The sequence below is a fragment of the Branchiostoma lanceolatum genome, chromosome 3 (assembly GCF_035083965.1).
Source record: "Branchiostoma lanceolatum isolate klBraLanc5 chromosome 3, klBraLanc5.hap2, whole genome shotgun sequence".
Classification (NCBI taxonomy): domain Eukaryota; kingdom Metazoa; phylum Chordata; class Leptocardii; order Amphioxiformes; family Branchiostomatidae; genus Branchiostoma; species Branchiostoma lanceolatum.
Genome location: NC_089724.1, coordinates 13992910 through 14007415, shown reverse-complemented (window position 1 = coordinate 14007415; position 14506 = coordinate 13992910). Strand labels below are relative to the sequence as shown.

The 14506-nt window shown below is 42.5% G+C and overlaps 3 protein-coding genes across 6 annotated transcripts in view; 1 reads left to right on the top strand and 2 right to left on the bottom strand.

Moving 5' to 3' along the window:
* Positions 1-646: 646 nt before the first annotated feature.
* Positions 647-2601, bottom strand: LOC136430446 (small integral membrane protein 8-like). Its single transcript, XM_066421087.1, has 3 exons — positions 2501-2601; positions 1823-1979; positions 647-1366 (listed from the first exon to the last, which is right to left on the bottom strand). The coding sequence occupies exons 1-3, from the start codon at positions 2584-2586 to the stop codon at positions 1205-1207; spliced, it is 405 nt and encodes a 134-aa protein (XP_066277184.1). The 5' UTR covers positions 2587-2601; the 3' UTR covers positions 647-1204.
* Positions 2602-2714: 113 nt separating this feature from the next.
* On the top strand, positions 2715-11212 carry LOC136430445 (DNA-directed DNA/RNA polymerase mu-like). Of its 2 annotated transcripts, XM_066421084.1 has the most exons (13): positions 2715-2968; positions 3085-3130; positions 4158-4298; positions 4817-4915; positions 5193-5372; positions 5668-5739; positions 6776-6899; positions 7485-7617; positions 7846-7948; positions 8310-8678; positions 9025-9108; positions 9148-10005; positions 10364-11212. In XM_066421084.1, exons 1-13 carry the CDS (start codon positions 2790-2792, stop codon positions 10448-10450), a joined length of 2475 nt encoding a protein of 824 aa, XP_066277181.1. In that variant the 5' UTR covers positions 2715-2789; the 3' UTR covers positions 10451-11212. The 2 variants fall into 2 exon arrangements, with proteins under 2 accessions (XP_066277181.1, XP_066277182.1); XM_066421085.1 differs by lacking the exon at positions 9148-10005 and having other exon boundaries at positions 2753-2968.
* LOC136430443 (uncharacterized) overlaps positions 10572-14506 on the bottom strand; it is a 17835-nt gene continuing 13900 nt past the window's right edge. For 2 of the 3 annotated variants that reach the window (XM_066421081.1, XM_066421083.1), the window contains 6 exons: positions 14474-14506; positions 13799-13944; positions 13477-13655; positions 12964-13038; positions 12153-12511; positions 10572-11680 (listed from right to left, as the gene is read on the bottom strand). The exon at positions 14474-14506 is cut by the window's right edge and continues 32 nt beyond it. In XM_066421081.1, coding sequence (XP_066277178.1) covers positions 11569-11680; positions 12153-12511; positions 12964-13038; positions 13477-13655; positions 13799-13944; positions 14474-14506 — 904 coding nt within the window. In that variant the 3' untranslated portion in view covers positions 10572-11568. The remainder of the gene's footprint in view (positions 11681-12152; positions 12512-12963; positions 13039-13476; positions 13656-13798; positions 13945-14473) is intronic. The other variant, XM_066421082.1, reaches the window with a different exon arrangement.

Below are 14506 nucleotides of genomic sequence, written 5' to 3'. Positions count from 1 at the left end.
GGCGGATACGGCTCCTGTTGCACTATTCTGTTTTGACCACGTGAAACCAGTTTAGTTACCTTTGCCAGAAGCCGGTCGTGTTTTCAGTCCCGTCTGTGGTGGGTATGTGTGTATGTATGTTTGTTTGCTTGCTTGCTTGTTTGTTTGTTTGTTTGCGATTAATGTAATTAAAAATCTGCACCAACTACCTTCACTGACTATAATTTGACCCCTGACCTGAGCATGGCATAACTCACTGGGCATGACTCCGTGGATTCACACACAAGAAAATGCGACTTGTCTCCAAGTCTGCCGACTCCGGAAAACGCGTGTGTGAACCCAGCCTTAAGCTTACACAGCCACTGGTACATTGATTGTATATTACTGAGTATTTGATCAGTAAATTGTGTGTTAACCTGTGCGTTGATGGTGTTCAGCACTAGGGGCAGATGTGCCAACTTGTGTGTGGATGGTGTTCAGCACCAGGGACAGGTATGTCTGTGTGTGGATGGTATTCAACACCAGGGATAGGTGTGTTTACCTCTGTTTGAATGGTCGTCAGCACCAGGGACAGGTGTGTTAGCCTGTGTGTTGATGGTGTTCAGGACAGGTCAAATCTTTCACAAATCACAACAGCACATTGCTATCAAGCAACCTCGAACACCAATCAGAGAAAAATAGGATACTCGCTTTATTTTTCCATGGAATTTGAGACAATCATAGAAAAGATGGTGTTACTCTAATCTAAAATATATTGTATCTTGCTAGTAATATGCAGGGTATCTGACACAAGGTATCACACAGGACTGATTCAAGTCAGGAGCTGCCAGGTGTGTTACGCCGAAGGGCGTTTATACCGGCTATACAGATACAGATACAGGAGACATAGGCAAATGTACTGTGAACATGCACTGTTTTCCAGCCTAATTTGACAAATTTTGGTTGCAGTCCTTTTCTACAACCGTCAGTTAACACAGCATTGCTGAGATCTATCATTCTACAAATTCTACCTGTAACCTAGACTGAATGTCCAGACTGAGGTGCTGTGTTGCTACTGTATCTTCCTCATACATGATTATTTCAAACAAAGCAATCTCCTTGCTAACAGAGACTGGCAACAGTAAATAAAGTTTGCACTATGACCCAACTGTAGAAGTAGATGTATCTCTACATGCAGTAGAGTTAGGCAGGCGCAGATGGAATACTGCTGAAAAATTCACTTCCTTCAGTCCCACTTGGACCGCCTCCTTTGCACAGTTTCTGTGCCGTCTGAACTGACGTTCACGTAGAGCTGGTCTCTCTGGTTCTCCTTGCTGGCGTTCAGGTAGGCAATGTAGGCGATGCACCCGGTAATGGTCACAAGACCAAAGGCCATCACGACTTTGTTCTGAAAGAAATGACAATGAAATTTATGGATGAATGCAATTGCAATGGATAACTTTCACATACACTCGTTCATATATTAGCTCTCATTTTCATTTCATTTTATTTATACAGGGCAAATGCAACTCAGACTGTGAAGCCTGTTTTTCAGGTATCCCTGATATTACATATAAAAAACACAACTACGACATAGTACACCGTAACAATAATATTCCATCAATAGAAGCCATGTTACATACAATACAGATATCAATTTCCGCCGGGATTGCCATTCTTAAAGTTCTGGTAAGTAATAGCAGTTCTTTGTTTGAGTGGTCTGTCGCCTGATTACTTAGATAGTGGAGAATTGCGGAAAACATACCCTCAAGCTTTTTTTCTTCTTCATTTTCTTTATTAGGGCACAGCCACTACACTGATTTGATGAGTATTAGCTGCACAAAAACTGTCGGTCGGCCCTTACCGGGCGCATGAAGAGTTCCGGGTTGACAACTCGGAACAGGGTGGTTGTCTGGACATGTCTGAATCCCGGGGATCTGGCACCAGTTGAGGAGGGTGGCTTTGCCTCATTGTTGGCTGTTGGCTTCGGGTCACTACTCTTTTCTGTGGCCATTTGGATCCTGTTAATCAAGCAAAAAGGTCACCTCAGCAGACGAAGGAACAAAACAAATTAGGACAGCTGTGAGTGTTCCATTTTACAAGCAAAAGACAACACCGTTTGACCACGTCTAGCGCAGGAATAGACATTAAGCAAGGACATCAACAACAACAACATCCGTTTAGGCAAACTTAGATTTTTTACCTGACACTAATCTATGGAAAAAATAGACTATTTCTGCATGCACAGTTGTTACGGAAAAAGACACAATACAATTTCATATCTACAGTTTACCTTAAACAATGTTTCAAACTTTAACATCATGCTGGCAAGTATCAAATCATAATGTCAAGAACAGAACAGTTTGGGATTTTTGCCATACCCCCCTCCCCCTTCTCGACTTGATCGCAGGACCACGGCCATAACGTTAACGTCGTCGTCATAATCAACAAACGGATAGGTTCCACGTATTCTAGCAGTATCGCAGCGAAAGTGGACAAACCAAAGAGGTTTCTAGGGCGAAGAATACCACACCAACCTTACGTGTAAGAACTGTCTTCCCTCGGATGTAAACTTCGCTGGCTTTCTGCGTCGTCTGCTAAGGTCAAAGTTCGCAAAATCTCGTACATTCCCGTAATTTCTCGTTATCAAAAATCACCATTTTGTCTATTCCGAACACCTTTCAAATACTCCTCGTGTTTTTTTTTATTGCAAATAGAAAAATATTGGTTCAAAAATTAATTAATAGTTCCGGCCTAGACTTCTCATAAGGAACTTTAAAAGCTAGCAAAAGAATAAGTCACGTGACCAAACAGAGTTTGGTCGCTTCAAAATGGCTGCCCCCAGGCGTAAGAAGGCGCGAATAGCGGAGACAGCAGGAAAATGTCAACAACAAGTTCTTTTTCCAGAAACCAACATATTCATTGTTGACAGGAAGATGACGAAAGCTCGACATGACTTTCTTCAGGCGCTGGCAAGGAGAAAAGGCTTTTCAGTGTGTGACCAGTACGGGTAAGTGTGTGTGTGTGTGTGTGTGTGTGCGTGCACGCTGTGCTGCAGTTTCTGTATGTTCTGCCAGAGCGGGTGAAGTCTGCCATCACTGATTGCCTTGTTCTGTAACCCTGCAGGTCTGGAGTGACACATATTATAGCAGAGGACCTGTCAACTGACCAGGTAAGGTACAGCACCTGTCTACTGAACAGGTGAGGTCAGCACCTGTTTACTGAACAGGTGAGGTACAACACTTGTTTACTGAACAGGTGAGGTCAGCACCTGTTTACTGAACAGGTGAAGTACAACACCTGTTTACTGAACAGGTGAGGTCAGCACCTGTTTACTGGCCAGGTGAGGTGCAGCACCTGTTTACTGAACAGGTGAGGTCAGCACCTGTTAACTGGCCAGGTGAGGTGCAGCACCTGTTTACTGAACAGGTGAGGTACAACACTTGTTTACTGAACAGGTGAGGTCAGCACCTGTTTACTGAACAGGTGAAGTACAACACCTGTTTACTGAACAGGTGAGGTCAGCACCTGTTTACTGGCCAGGTGAGGTACAACACTTGTTTACTGAACAGGTGAGGTCAGCACCTGTTTACTGAACAGGTGAAGTACAACACCTGTTTACTGAACAGGTGAGGCCAGCACCTGTTTACTGGCCAGGTGAGGTGCAGCACCTGTTTACTGAACAGGTGAGGTCAGCACCTGTTAACTGGCCAGGTGAGGCACTGCACCTGTCTACTCAACAGGCAAGGTACAGCACCTGTCTATGGAATAGGTGAGGTACAGCACAAATCAAAATCAAATGTGTACATACCCTCCGGTGCAATGGCCTATTTGGTAGAGTGTTTGCCTTGTACACGGTAGGCCGTGAGTTTGAACCCCGGCCGGGTCATACCAAAGACTTTAAAGATGGAACATACTGTTTCTCTGCTTAGCACTCAGCATTTGGGAAAGAGTATGGAAGTTAAACACACACATCACTACCAGCGGACTAGCTCCCTGCTGTAGTGACTTGCACAAATGTGTGTGGCCCAAGTGCTATAGAAATAGAGATGGGCGTTACCCCTATGCGTCTTTTCAGGACACCTGGGTCACTTTAACTTTAACTAAATGTGTTAAATTCTTTTGATTGTAATGAGTGTCTCGTCCAAATGCGCCATTAAACTTAAAGCTGTTTTTTGTTTTTGCATCCCTTATTACAGGTGATGGAGTATTTCCAGAAGAAAGGTGTGACCAGTCTGTACCCTGGACAGGAACTCTTAACCATGGAGTGGTTCACTAGAAGTATGGAGGAGAAAAGACCAGTTCATTGTACGGACAGTCTCAGGCTGAGACCCTCACAGGTACATGATACTCTAAATGTAGAAATGTTTGTGGGGATTTAATTTTGGGTAGGGAGAAAATGGAGTGTTTCCGGTGGTTTTGAGTTTGCGTTTGAAGCAATAGTAGCTTTACAGCCACACAATGGAATGGCTTTTTGTGGTGGTTTTAACTTAAGTTTGCTGTAAAGAGTTCACCAAGACAACCGTAGACATAAAACAACAGCAAACATTTCTGAATTTACAGTACATTACAGTCCGTACAGTAGGTACACTCAGGTGTCTTTCCTTTGACCACAGACTAGGTGAGGAGCCTTACAGGTTACTTAGGTGTGTTTTTTTTTTATTTACACTATATGGAGCACCAGGTAGATGAGTGAGGTTTGTTTCTTTGTGGTCAGGTTACAGGTGGGTTACCCGGTAGTCAGGTTTGTTTTGATTCTGGGTCAGATAAGGTCTCGGTCCCATGAGTGTTCTTGGGCAGGTTTGACTATATTAGGGGATGTCACAAATGAAACCAATTTCGTCTTGTACTTCTATAGGCAGCTGTGCCTGTTGCTACAGAGAGCATTGCTGAACCAATGCCGAAGTATGAATGTCAAAGAATCACAAGACTGAAGCACCGCAACCACAGGTTCACTGTAAGTATCTAACTAAGGGTATAGAAAAGTGAATGTACATATAACATTAACTCTCACAATTCTGCCAGTAACCCGTAGACCACTCTTTGTATTTGTATCAATGTTTGCTGTCAAGAACTGAATCTCTTAACGTCCAGTTTAGTATTTCCTGCAACAGTTGCCCTACCTTTGCTGTCTTATGTGCCACAAGGTACTACAAGGTGAAAAACAGCAACAACATGGGAGGATACGTTAGTGTTCTTCCTGTTATAATACTGTCTGTGTGTCCTTTTGGCAGACTGTTCTGGCGTTGTTGGAGGAACATGCTGGATACCTGCAGAGTGGGAAGCAGGACTCTAGAGCTCTAGCCTTCAGAAAAGCAGCGTGTTCACTGAAAGCCCTCCCCCATCCACTCACTAACATAGAGGAGGCCAGGAAACTGCCACACATCGGTAGACACAGTCTTGAAGTCATTCAGGTACATCTGTTCAGACACACATACAGACATGAAAACACACCCTCAATTTTCTTTTACAGTATGTCTATAAGTTCTTAGTACATGTCAACTTAGTACATGACTATTGTATCATAAACAGCGTGTTTTGTTTTGCCTGTTACTCGGACATGAAAACACACCCTCAATTTTCTTACTACAGTACGTCAGTATTTCAATTTGATATATGACTTATGATTGTATCATGAACAGCGTGCTTTGTTTTTGCCTGTCTTCACGTTATTTTATGCTTTGCCTTTGTTTATCCTTTTCTTCAAAGGACATCCTTGAAGATGGTTTTTCCCGGGAGGTCCAGGACATCTGTGATGGAGACTTCTATGAGACAATGCAGGTAAGGTGAAAGTGAGCAATATGTCAAACAGTTGAGCTACTCTTCCACTTGTCATCACTGTATATACAGGTTCATTGTGCCGGGTAAATTCCCCTAGCTCTTTTGGACAAGCACAATGAACAGCGAACCATTAGCCTGAGAACCAGCCTTTTTAGCTTCCGTCCGCTACACAAGCTCCGCTGCGCTACCCAAGCTCCGCTGCCGGCCAAAAAGACTGGGCCCGCACGTATCTGTAACGGCTGGGATTTCAATATTCGAATATTGTAACGGACGGAAGCTAAAAAGGCTGGTACTCAGGCTAGCGAACCAATTGGCTTAACATTCCAACGGATGAGCGATTGCTGCAAGCTTGATGGTGAACACTTTCAAGATTATGAATGGGGGTCCTACATGTACATCTACTTGGTTCAGTGATAATCCAGGGTTTATACAAATATCATTAACTAACTGGTTTTGGAGTGACTGTATACGTAGTGGCCACTGACTATCCAGATCTTTGCAGGCGGATACTCAAACCTTGGATTTACCATTTGGCTCCCTATGCGCCTGGATTGTGAGAACTTGTTTAACAAACTCTTGTCAAGTGTGTGTATGCTGCAATGTCAATTGTACTGATTGATCTTTTATGTGAAATTTGACATGGTTTTGTTACTGTGAACTTGATATTTTTATAATTTGATAGTATAAAAACATTCAAATATATCGGTTTGTAACAGTTCTCCTGATTTTTTTACTTTTGGGGGTTATGATTTTTGTAGCAACATGATAAAAAGACAAACTGATTTTGAGCCTTTGCTACATGTCACTGTGTGCAAATGACTTTTTGCTTTTTGCAAAATGTTTTCCTGCCCAAGAATGCTTTGTCTTTTTTAAGTTTAGTTTTGGAAATGTGTTTATTTTGTTTTATATATCTATTATTTTGATTATTGTGCCTGTGCCATGTGTGTCTGTTTTTTAAGATAAAAATTGAATAAAAAGAATGTGGAAAAAAAATGTCACTTCTTATCTCATCCTTCACATATATCTTCTGTCTCAGCTCTTTACTGGTATTTTCGGTGTTGGAGCCACGACAGCAAGGAAGTGGTATGAGACGGGGTTTCGCACGCTGGGTGATATCAGGAATGATTCCACCCTCTCACTTAAAAAGGACCAAAAAATCGGTGAGTGTTCATGGCCAAGGGATACCTGAAGTTTGAAATAGAACTGAAAGTTTCACTCACATATCCAAATTATTTTACTCATAGATGTTCAAGATTTGGACCCATCTATAGATGTTTAGCATCTATAAGGCTTTGTATCCTTGAACCTATACACGAAAACACATATGCACACATGTACATACACACATACACACACACACACACACACATACATACATATTTAAATATATATGTACATTCATGCACACACACACACATACATGTACACACACAAACAAGCACATGCATACATGTGTTCTCTCACACACATGTGCACACACACACACATGCACACATTTATATATGCGCATACACACACACTTTCTCAAACACAAAAAGAAAAAAAATGTACATGTTACATAGCCTGGAGTCCAGCCTAAGTTACCTTTGGCCCACTCCCAACAGCAGCTAGTGAAGGTTGGGAGCGGGCCAAAGCTAACAAGGCTGGACTCCAGGCTACATTTTACATGTACTCCGTAGAAATGAAACTGCTACCTTAAGCACCCCTCTGTTCCCCTAAGTTGTGTTCGATTTCCTGATCTTTAGGACTAGATCTGTACAAGGACTTAAACACGCCAGTCACTCTGGCTGAAGCTGACATCATCCAGGACCTGGTGAATTCAGAGGTGCAGAAACTACAGCCTGGTGCAACTGTGGTGTTAACAGGAGGGTTCAGAAGGTACAGTAGCATTACATTACAAAGCTTTCATACAATTCAGCATGACAAATTATTTAGTATCACTATAATCCCATCCCAGTTGGTGTTTAAGAACCATTGTTCCACACATAGTGGCTAGCTCTACATGAATAGGCCATGTATAGAAATAAGTTATTCAGGCAGACCTTGTTTCCCTTAGCTTAGATTGTGTGAAGGCTGCTGATACAGGAATGGTGTTTTCCACCACAGAGGCAAGACGGAGGGACATGATGTGGACCTGCTGATCTCCCATCCTACGGAGGGGAACGAGACGGGCTTGCTGTCTGCTGTACTGGCTAGGCTCAGGGGAAAGGTGAGTTAGGGACAGGCTTGCTGTCTGCTGTGCTGGCTAGGCTCAGCAGAAAGGTGAGTTAGGGACACATAATCCACTGGCCTACAGCTCGAGTCATCTGCCTGTAGTCAGCATCAAGTGAGGTCATATGCAGACATCTTCAAAAGGCATATTCTGTTCAAAGTAATATTTGCACTAGCTAGCTTCTTGTCAGGTGTAACTTTACCACAACCCCCACCTCCAAGCTGAATGATGCCACATTGTGGTACTGTTCATCACAATTTCTCATCTTCTCTGCAGCTGTCATGTCTGAAATACTGTCACTGGTCACCAAACTGACTAACTTATCTACAAATTTGATCAGGTCTTCTCTTCTCCTTAGGATCTCCTTGCCTACGAGACCACGTCAGCCAATACTTACGATCCAAACTCAGTGTCCAAGAAGGAGTACACCCTGGATCACTTTGAAAGATGTTTCTCCATCTTTAAGTTGGACAAGTCGTTGATAAGTTCCACCCAGAATGCCAAACCAACATCTGAGTCTCCAGCTGGTGTGGTCAAAGAAGGAACCAGCTACCCAGATCGTCCACATCAGGGGGAAGAAGTAAGCCTGGAGAGAGCTGGAGGCACTGCAAGCTTCTCAGAGGGAGATAAAACAGCTGAGAAGACTTGGGTTGGTCGGAGGGTAGATCTGATCATTGCTCCAGCTAGCCAGTATGCATATGCACTGGTGGGATGGACGGGATCTAAGGTAGGCTAGACAGTTACTCCCTCCCCCCGAAGCAAACAATGAGTAAATAAATAGATAAAGGACTAAAGAAAATATATCATCACCTGTAGCTTTGATATTGAACAAGGGCAGAGACAAAAGCATAAAAATCTATGTTACAAGTAAATCTATTGTATGCATGTTATCACTATAAATCTGTTGTTATATTAACATGTCAGTTTGTAAGTCGTAAGTTTGGGCCACCTAGCAGCTATCATTGGAACTGCAGGGGCGATTTAGTTGCAGACTTTCAAACAGGAAAAGTCAGCTCTCTTCCCTCTTCTTAAAACAGGTGTGGTGATATGTAGTTTGTCCTTTTGAACTGCAGCACTTCAACAGGTCCCTCAGGCTGTATGCAGATCATGAGAGGAACATGAAGCTCACCAGCCATGTGCTGTATGACACAGTCAAGGTAAAACTCACCAACCATGTGCTGTATGACATAGTCAAGGTAAAACTCACCAGCCATGTGCTGTATGACACAGTCGAGGTAAAACTCACCAACCATGTGCTGTATGACATAGTCAAGGTAAAACTCACCAGCCATGTGCTGTATGACACAGTCGAGGTAAAACTCACCAACCATGTGCTGTATGACATAGTCAAGGTAAAGCTCACCAGCCATGTGCTGTATGACACAGTCAAGGTAAAACTCACCAACCATGTGCTGTATGACATAGTCAAGGTAAAGCTCACCAGCCATGTGCTGTATGACACAGTCGAGGTAAAACTCACCAACCATGTGCTGTATGACATAGTCAAGGTAAAACTCACCAGCCATGTGCTGTATGACACAGTCGAGGTAAAACTCACCAACCATGTGCTGTATGACATAGTCAAGGTAAAGCTCACCAGCCATGTGCTGTATGACACAGTCAAGGTAAAACTCACCAACCATGTGCTGTATGACATAGTCAAGGTAAAGCTCACCAGCCATGTGCTGTATGACACAGTCAAGGTAAAACTCACCAGCCATGTGCTGTTTGACATAGTCAAGGTAAAGCTCACCAGCCATGTGCTGTATGACACAGTCAAGGTAAAGCTCACCAGCCATGTGCTGTATGACACAGTCGAGGTAAAACTCACCAGCCATGTGCTGTATGACACAGTCGAGGTAAAACGCACCAACCATGTGCTGTATGACATAGTCAAGGTAAAACGCACCAGCCATGTGCTGTATGACACAGTCGAGGTAAAACGCACCAGCCATGTGCTGTATGACACAGTCGAGGTAAAACGCACCAGCCATGTGCTGTATGACACAGTCAAGGTAAAGCTCACCAGCCATGTGCTGTATGACACAGTCAAGGTAAAACTCACCAACCATGTGCTGTTTGACACAGTCAAGGTAAAACTCACCAGCCATGTGCTGTTTGACACAGTCAAGGTAAAACTCACCAGCCATGTGCTGTATGACATAGTCAAGGTAAAGCACTGCTGAGTTGACTTATCAGATTATCTCTTCTTGTATGAAGACAAAAACAACTTACAAATGAGTAAGATGAGATTATCCTCAGCACCCATGTTGTAGAAATCTTTTTCGGATGGAAGGGATATACATGTATACCAGTTGCAACATTCTCCAGTCCAGCTGTCTACATGTGGCATGTAATAGACATTCTCCAGTTTACCTGTCTACATGACAAAATTCTTGCTGTTCTCCATAGCATCAGTACCTGTCAGCATCCACTGAGGAGGAAGTGTTCAGCCATTTACAGTTGTCTTACCGGGAACCAGCTGAACGAAACTGCTGATAGGTACATACTGTTTTTACGTATCCCATCTTGTGTTCTTCCTATTCTTTGGTGTATATATGCCATTGATACATGATATTTATTTATTTACCATATTTCCAGCACAGTTGAGACATCAATATTATATATAGGACTGTTTTCTTTATTCTCCCAAAGCATTGTACATATTAAATATTTATACAAATTCAATGTGCTGATATTTTGCTTACCTTGAATATATGTCTTTGTTATGAAAATGGAAAGTGGAGTAACTTCCGACTTAAAAGAAATTGGATTCAACATTTTTGACCGTACAACATCAGTCTTTGTCAAGGAATGAAGCAACGGATTCATCAAAGATATCTGGACGATTCGGCCCTTTCCCAACTAGGCCCAGTCAACTTGGCCCAACATCCTGGTCAACTCAGCCCAACACCCTGGTCAACTTGGCCAGGGGTAGGGATAGAGTTATGGTGTTGGGCCGAGTTGACCATAGTGTTGTGCCAAGTGGGTCTGATTAGCCATGGGCAGAGTTGGAAATATTTTAGGCAATACTATAGTTGGTGGTTAACATAAAAATACAGCTTGAATTTCCTGTTACATGCACTCATACAATAGATCTAGAGACAACAGGTATAAAAATGTATAAAAAACTCTGGTATAAAAAGCATGATTTTGTTCAGTTGCTTTCTCATTTAAGTAGATGCCATCAACTGTTCACAGTTTGCTGGAACAGAATGCTGTGTATAAATGTGTTAAAAAACGATTATGTGGAAATGTCAACATGTCTGGACTTCATTCTAGACTAGTTAAACATGTAGCTCAAAGATATGAATCTTTCCAACTGCCTGAACATGGTACTGTAGCTTATTCAAAATAGATACATCCTAATCATAAGTACTTTTAACCTTGCGCTTGAATGCTACGTCGGTACCGATACTTAATCTAAGGCAGTACATCAACATTGTTTATGACCAAGGTCACCAAAAAAGTAAAATCAAACCTGCCTTCTATTATTACATGTATCCCAATGTGGAAATTTTAAAGAATCTTTATGTACAATTCGGGTTCTTTCATTATGATTTTATATGCAACATAGTTCAGAAGGTCTTCTCCACCCCCGTTCCTTAGTACCACCGTTACAGAGTAATTAAACTATTGCTGATGATGATCCTCAGTACCAGTGTGATGATGAAGACAAGCAGAAGAACTCTTGTCACAATGAGCAATTTCCTGTACTTCCTCTTTCTCCTGGCAGGAAAGTGAATAATGTGTTGTTAGCTATATCTTTGTTTAGGTTGAAAAGCAGGAGTTAGTCAAGCGACTTCTTTGTGATTTATTTTCTAAAATTACTGTTGGTGAGAGAACACTGTCGGAGAACAAGATGCCAAGTCTGTGTACATGCTTCTCACATACATTGTAACTGTTACATCTTAATTTTCATGTTGTTTAGCTAATGTGTTTCATGTCAATGATAGGGAAGGATGGTTAATGGAAGCTGATTCGGTCAAACATGTTTCGAAAATTGTTTGGTCGCTCATATTTGGGTGGGTCCCAACCTGAAGGTAAAAATACAAAATTCCCTTGCAATATCAAACAGTGCATTTTATATTGCTAGACTGTGTTCTCAGGTGCCCAACGGGAAAGTAGATACAGATACAAACATGCAATTAAAGATACAAATGCCAGAAGCTTCAGTAGAATGATGAGGAAGATTCCATACCTGCTTTGATACGACATCACCAAGACCAGCAGAATCATGACAATAGCTGCCCCGCTGTGTGCTGTTAAGAGCTGGCCCGTGATGTGTTCAGTTCTTAGTCGAACGGGCAACCAGAAAAACATACGACGTGTTTTTCTCACTGGTACTGACAATGCCTGATTCTTATTGATTGTTGAGTGGATGGTTGCCTGTGATAATGGCCTGCTCTTCTTGATTGTCGCGTTGATGTGATTTGTGATTTCCATGACATCTTCAACTTGCCAGATGTCTCTGTTGAAGGCATTCCCAGTCCTGTTCAGGGTGATGTTACTAACCACGTGCAAGGATGCCTCGTACGGGTAAGGATGTGGAACGTCAAGCTGCATGTGGAGATAAGAGCGCACATGTTGTACGTTGTTGCAAACATATCTTTGAGACTGTTTGCCTTAGCTTGCATACCCTGATTTCCTTACGTCCAGATTGTGTGCATCATACGGTGATCATGTTCCTTAAAGCATATGTAAAGATTGCGTTTTTGCATCACTGATAAAAAATGCAATCTTTGCATATGTTTTACTAAATTCTTAAAGATTGGATTTCGTGCAGTGTCACATTAGGGTAAATTATCTTTCAAACCCTATATAGCGAGTACCTGAAAGAAGAGAGTCGGCATCATGGGGACGATGACCGTATATGATATGTACACATAGACAGGCATAGCTTGCCGGTAAGCACAATTCCCCTTTGGAAGTACAGATTTAGAGGTAGAACTACACCAGACAGAGCGGTGCGCTTCTACTGAACGTGATCAAGAGAAGGACGGAGAGGTCACCTGCTCGAGCCGCACTGTCCATTTCCCAGGACCCAGTGGGCCGCATACAAGCTTGTCCTGTAGCCACATCTCAGGCTGGAACAGCATTCATCACATTAGGTATGAGAATAAAAGCTTTAATCACTTTTACAGGGGGCGCACACACGCCTGTAATATACCCACATATCAGGCTGAAACAGGTACAGAAAGTGCCAATAGGTTAGATTTTATCACATCATTATCACTCCAGTCAGGTGTATAACTGCTTCTTGGTCCTCTTCAGATAATATCAGTAATGGCCAATGCAAGCAACTGACAATGTATTTCTTCCTGTGTACTTTTTGTCGGACGTTAGAAATCAGGACCTTTGATAATGCTTAATAAAGTAGCCTAACGATATTACACAAAGTCAACTGTAAAACAATCCAGTAACCCATATTAACATATCTATCCCCATAATCCATGGCACCGGTTAACTATGCCCGGTTAGTCCGGCTGATTGTGTGAAATAAACACGTAAATACGTGCACGTACCACTTTGTCCTGTCGAGCCTTCGGCGGGTTCCACAAGAATGCGGTCAACTTGCGGCAGTGTTCTTCACCTTGTGGATTCAACAAACGGACAGAGAATTGCAAAATGGTATTTTTGTTGTCTTTCCAATTTCTGCCTCTTTTACTGTCAAACCGGGCAAAGGTAGTCCAAACGCCTTTTCCTGTGATGAATAAACATCGTTAACCAAAGTTAGTGGATAGAGGTAGTCTTGTGTGTCTAACACAAAGAGCCAGTGTGTACGTGACTACAGCAAAATCAACAATTATTCTTGAAGATCGAAAGCTTGTTCAGCATGGACATTACCTTTGTTGGCTTTGTTGAGAGTGCATGTCCCCGTTTCTGCCGCTTCCTCGGTTGCCTGTGCGTGCAGTCTGAGGTACACCGTGGTCGCTCCTGCCTCCTCTAGTTCAGGCAACACGGTGTACATGTGTCTGTTGTTTTCCCGCTGGCTATCACACAGGGAGAGGTGGAACATTACTTTTTCTTTCAATTCTTGTAAACGTTTATATGTTGTGTTTTGTATTCGTACACATATACACATATAGTCAAGGAAAGCTGCCTCAGGCAGACGTTTGCGAGTTGTGTCACTGTTCACTCATCTATTGTAGGGAAGTTCTAAGGCCAATACATCAGCCCAAATTCTAAGATTAGAATACCTGGGCCAATTTACGCTTGAATTTCTTTTCAGCCCCTTCATGTTAGCAACAAGTTCAGCCCTAACATGAGCTGAATCAGACAGGAAGGAACAACTTGAACCATGTAACGTCCTCTTAAGTGCTTACAAACTGTGATTGATCCATGACAATCATCTGCTGTTCAGCTGATACGAGGGTGACTGCATATCGTCAAAAGACGTGTACTAACAAAATAGATCTGCATGTAATCTCTGCGTACCCAATTGAAACGATATCTAAAGTAAACCGTGAAAATCGTTCCTTAAATATTGTTGATTAGCTAACATTTTGCCATGTTCGTTACCTGGTTGTCGCTTCGACATACTTAAGATGCCCA

What these genes read in the sequence shown, in the direction of transcription:
- LOC136430446 (XM_066421087.1), bottom strand. Translation starts at nt 2,586, where the DNA reads ATGTACGAGATTTTGCGAACTTTGACCTTAGCAGACGACGCAGAAAGC. An exon ending in AGGGAAGACAGTTCTTACAC is followed by an intron (nt 1,980 to 2,500) that starts GTAAGGTTGGTG and finishes CTTGATTAACAG; the next exon opens with GATCCAAATGGCCACAGAAA. An exon ending in CGGAACTCTTCATGCGCCCG is followed by an intron (nt 1,367 to 1,822) that starts GTAAGGGCCGAC and finishes CATTTCTTTCAG; the next exon opens with AACAAAGTCGTGATGGCCTT.
- LOC136430445 (XM_066421084.1), top strand. Translation starts at nt 2,790, where the DNA reads ATGGCTGCCCCCAGGCGTAAGAAGGCGCGAATAGCGGAGACAGCAGGA. An exon ending in TGCTGTATGACACAGTCAAG is followed by an intron (nt 9,109 to 9,147) that starts GTAAAACTCACC and finishes GACATAGTCAAG; the next exon opens with GTAAAACTCACCAGCCATGT. An exon ending in TGCTGTATGACACAGTCAAG is followed by an intron (nt 10,006 to 10,363) that starts GTAAAACTCACC and finishes TGTTCTCCATAG; the next exon opens with CATCAGTACCTGTCAGCATC.